A 4,535-nucleotide genomic window follows, 5' to 3' on the forward strand; every position below is an offset into this window, starting at 1 on the left:
TGTATTGTGCGCTCACGCATTCTGAGGTACCGGTGAGTAATAATAAGAAAATTTGGAGATCGAAGATACCACTAAAAGTTAAAGTCTTCATGTGGTATCTTCGTAGGGGAGTTGTTCTAACCAAAGACAACCCCGCACGGCGCAATTGGCAAGGGAGTAAGAAGTGTTGTTTTTGTACTCATGATGAGACCATCAGACACCTCTTTTTCCAATGCAACTTTGCATGTTCTACGTGGTCAGTCATCCAAATAGCGTCAAGTTTATATCCGCCCACAAGTGTTGTCAATATTTTTGGTCATTGGTTGGACGGTATTTCAAATAGGTTCAAAACGCTATTAAGGGTGGGAGCGTATGCCTTACTATGGTCGCTTTGGCTATGTAGAACTGATTTTGTTTTTAATGACAAAAATGCTTCTCCTTTGCAGGCTATTTTCCGTTGTACGCACTCGCTTCGTATGTGGTCTATGCTACAACGAGCGGAGGTCCAACTGCTATTCAAGGCGGTGTGTACGCGGTTGGAGCAGGTGGCTACGGGGGTTTTTACCCAACATGGGTGGCAGCATAACCTCCGGATCGGGCCATCTCACCTTTCGACATAGGCACAGTGTCGGTCTATAGGACTCTACTATTGTCGATTTGTCGGTTTTTGTTTTCTTTTGATTGTCAGACTTTTCGTGTTTCGGCTGTGTGCATCCTAGTTATGCAGAGGCTGGGTGTTGCTCATAATGCTTTGTATCCACTTGATGCTACATTTTTGAGTTAATAAATCACCCTTTATCGAAAAAGGAGGCAAGGTATTGATGGAGTCGGCACTTTTTAGGCTTGTGGAGTCATCTGTCAAGGTTGCGTTCACCGACCTGGTATTTGCCCCATCAATGTTCCGTGTTTCACCGGTTTTTGCCGCAGCCTCGGTGTCAACCGGTGCACTGGTTGATGTGGAACGTGCGGTCTAGATGGATGGATCTCTGTCAAACCCCCTGCTCTGATTTCCTTCCTCCTCTTCAGGTCCAGGAGGGGTTAGGGGTGGCCGGCGAGCTCTGGTCAAGGCGACGGTTGCCGCGGCGGTTACCCTGGGTTTACGGCTCTTGTCTCTCTCTCGCCCGTAAAGTCTGTCGCGGCTGCCCCTCCGCTCGACGCCGGCTCCGTTCTCCGGCGAGATCCACAGGTATGCTGCGATTTGCTACGTCAAACAGTCGTTTATTCGTAATCCCTGGTGAAATTTTTGATGGACTCGTTTCTTGGTTCCCTCAGGAGCCAGGATCCTGCCCTGATGGAACGTGATGTCCAATTCCAATCTCGATCTAGGGCTCCACGCTGCAAAAAAAAAAAGATAAAAAAAATCACCTTTTTTATTGGATTATACACGCATCCGGTATCCTTGTAGCTCATGCTTTCCCGCTCCGACATACATATTAATTTAGTGCAAAACATCTGCATCAGTCTGCTGCAGATCTACAACATCTGTTTACTAGAGAAAGAGAAAAGAGATAGAGGGAGATAAGAAGTTATAACATGTTTTGAATGCTGAGTATTTAGAAGACCTAGCATAATATTTGGCCAGTACGTACCTGCAACTGCAAGTTCCACTTGTATCCTGTATTTATTCAGTAATGCATCTTGGATCCCTGCTGTAAATTGATGGGCTTGCCGATTCCTAGTGTATGGGATTCATTGCCGATCGGCCAAGATCCCAACGACAACTGCTCCTCCGATAGACAGGGTTAGAGCCCCAGTGGGCTACGGTTGCCGCCGCAGCTGGCCAGGGTTGTGGTGGGTCCTGCCGCAATCCCGTTTGGGCGGTTACCCAAACGTTGTTTCCGCGCTCACCTCCAGCGCGACTAGCACCTCCGGCTCCGCCGAGATCCAGCGGCATCCTATAACTTACAGTTTCTGTAAGTTAAGCCATTCCTTTCGAAGTTTCGATTCAGTCTATCCTGATGGACAAGGCCAGCAACCAAGAACGCTCTGTAAATGTAAGAGTCAAGGGGGATGCTTCCAACAGGATGATGAGATCGAAGGTGGCAGTGGAGCTTCACCTTCTACCCCACGTAAGGATCACCATGCTTGAGATTCATATATACGCATTATTATTTACTCTTCTCAACTGTAACAATAACCTTGACTATTGAGCGACTGCCTGCCGCTACTCGACTGAATGAATGAATTAATTAATTAATTCTCATGCGTACGTACAGGACGTTCTGCGCGACATATTGTCACGGCTATCACTCAAACAAGCTGTGAGGATGAGCCTACTTTCTCGCGAGTGGAGGCGGCTAGGGATATGCCCTCTGGACCTGGTGTTCACTGAAGAGACCCTATTTGGCAGCAATACAACCACGATTGCCGACCCGGAATACATGGCCGCTGAATTCCTGGAATCAAGGAACATTGAATTCATCAGCAGAGTGGACAGTGTGTTGCGCACGTCATGGTCTACTTCCACTATGACAACTGCTAGTACGGTGAATAAGTTTGTTGTCAAATATGGCCTCGGCACATATCATAGGCACCACATTGACAGATGGATTGACTTTTCCACCGCGTTGATGGCCAAACACATTCGTCTTGATCTCAGGGGAGACGGCTTTGCAGGTGGCATTTATGTTGTCCCGCTGTGTAAACTCAGTGGTCCAAATGGCTCTTGTGTGAAGTCTCTTGATCTTGCTTATGTCTGCTTATGTCTGCCCGCTAGTTTCTGTGGTATCACAAACCTGAATAAACTCAGCCTGTATATGGTCTCCATTGATGCACGTGATCTCGAACGTCTATTGCTAAGTTGTCTTCTTCTTAAGAGTTTAAGTTTGGAGTGCTGCCCCTTATCAAGTTTCACTATACGTCAGGAGATCTGCCGGTTGCAATACCTGAGCGTCCGCAAGTGTGCGGTGCGAATGATACAGTTGCAAGCTCCGAACCTTACCACATTTAAGTTTGATGACTGTGTGACACAAATTGTGCTAAGGGAATCTTCAAAGCTGTCAGAAGCAACCATTGTGTTCAAGAACATGCGGGACAACTCGTGTTCTCACGCTTTCAACTATATCTTGACTGAGCTTCCAACTTCACTTCCTTATGTGCAGAAACTCTTTCTACATTTGGTTATTGACTATCAGGTTTGCTCTGTGCCTTATTTACTTTTTTTTTTTGCAGTGACGATATTGTTGACTTGGGACCTCGATCCATCTCATATTGATTTATTGTTGTCGATGTGCATTGTTTCTGTTCCAGGTGAAGAAGTTCAGTAAAACTCACACAACTTTCATCAATTTGTGGCATCTGAACCTGAACATTGATGTCAGAGACGATCCAGAGGATGCTAGCTGGGTTATTGGGTTGGTTTACCTCTTGGAATCAGCGCCTCTCTTAGAAGAACTGGAACTGAATGTAAGTGATTCAATCGTTGATCATGGTAAATAAAATCTGTTTGATCTCTCTGGTCAAACCAATACGTATATTTAAATTAATAATTGGTTGGTTATACATCTGCAGATAAATTATGATAGATTTGTTGATCGTGATCCTACAAGGATAGTGAAGGCTGTTCCAGGGCCTCTGCATCGTCACCTCAGGAGTGTCCATATTACTGGATTTTGTGATCTAGTGGGGATAGCCGAGCTGTCACTCTACATCCTTGGGAATGCTATTGTGCTCGAGCGTATGGTGGTAGATCCAGTGGTATGGATGGACAATGGATATCCATATAGCAGGCAGCTCTACTCAGTCAGCAAGGTCGGTAGCTACCAGGAGTCTGCTCGACCTCGTTTTACTAAGCAGGAGCTGCGGGATAGGGAGTTTGCAAAACAACACCTTAACAGAAAGGAGTTTCAACACATGCTCACCATTTTATGAACAGCAATCCTAGGGCTTGAGGTCGTATTTATATAAGCGGATGCTTGCTGGATCAGCGTTGTAAAAATTGTCCTGAAAGGTGGCATGTACAAGCTAAATTATTGAAGACAAGTAGTATTTGTACGACACAAAATTTAGTTGTTTATTCACTTTGTATGCAATCTGGGTTAAGTACTCTACATTGTGTGTCCTGGTATTTCTTTTCTTGGTAGTATGAACAAATACTGGTACTAATGAAGTGACATGAAATATTCATTAGCAAACGAAACCAGGGCATTATTATTATCCCATTTTATGTGTGATGAAAGTGTTGAGTGATTCATTCATCTTATCTCATTTTATGTGTGATGCAATAAACAGCGCCTTTCCTTCATACAGTTAAGTTTGCTTACATTTCTTGCACTACTTACAATACGCATTTTCCCCCTTTCCTCCCTGTCCTATCTTTTGCTGTTTCTGCTCTTAGTTAAGAACCAAAATCAGAGCATCTGTTTTCTCTCACTTTCCAACAACACTGGTTTCATATAGTACTAAGGGCATGTACAATGGTGGCATATGAAAATATATGCGCTATAAGAAAAAGTAGCTTGAGGCATTAATATTGATTTTTTCTCCCAATTGCAAGCTACTACTCGTGGGCCTCATAAAAAAATAGAAAGTAGACTTCGACTACACATGCATCCTTA

At 44.5% G+C, this 4,535-nt stretch overlaps 1 protein-coding gene across 1 annotated transcript; it reads left to right on the forward strand.

Moving 5' to 3' along the window:
- Nucleotides 1–866: 866 nt before the first annotated feature.
- On the forward strand, nt 867–4,104 carry LOC123042887 (F-box/FBD/LRR-repeat protein At1g13570). The gene is made up of 5 exons (XM_044465254.1): nt 867–1,165; nt 1,252–2,048; nt 2,196–3,113; nt 3,229–3,384; nt 3,490–4,104. The coding sequence occupies exons 2-5, from the start codon at nt 1,938–1,940 to the stop codon at nt 3,847–3,849; spliced, it is 1,545 nt and encodes a 514-aa protein (XP_044321189.1). The 5' UTR covers nt 867–1,165; nt 1,252–1,937; the 3' UTR covers nt 3,850–4,104.
- Nucleotides 4,105–4,535: the final 431 nt, after the last annotated feature.

Source organism: Triticum aestivum, chromosome 2B (assembly GCF_018294505.1).
Source record: "Triticum aestivum cultivar Chinese Spring chromosome 2B, IWGSC CS RefSeq v2.1, whole genome shotgun sequence".
Lineage (NCBI taxonomy): Eukaryota > Viridiplantae > Streptophyta > Magnoliopsida > Poales > Poaceae > Triticum > Triticum aestivum.

What these genes read in the sequence shown, in the direction of transcription:
- LOC123042887 (XM_044465254.1), top strand. Translation starts at nt 1,938, where the DNA reads ATGGACAAGGCCAGCAACCAAGAACGCTCTGTAAATGTAAGAGTCAAG. An exon ending in AGCTTCACCTTCTACCCCAC is followed by an intron (nt 2,049 to 2,195) that starts GTAAGGATCACC and finishes GCGTACGTACAG; the next exon opens with GACGTTCTGCGCGACATATT. An exon ending in ATTTGGTTATTGACTATCAG is followed by an intron (nt 3,114 to 3,228) that starts GTTTGCTCTGTG and finishes TTTCTGTTCCAG; the next exon opens with GTGAAGAAGTTCAGTAAAAC.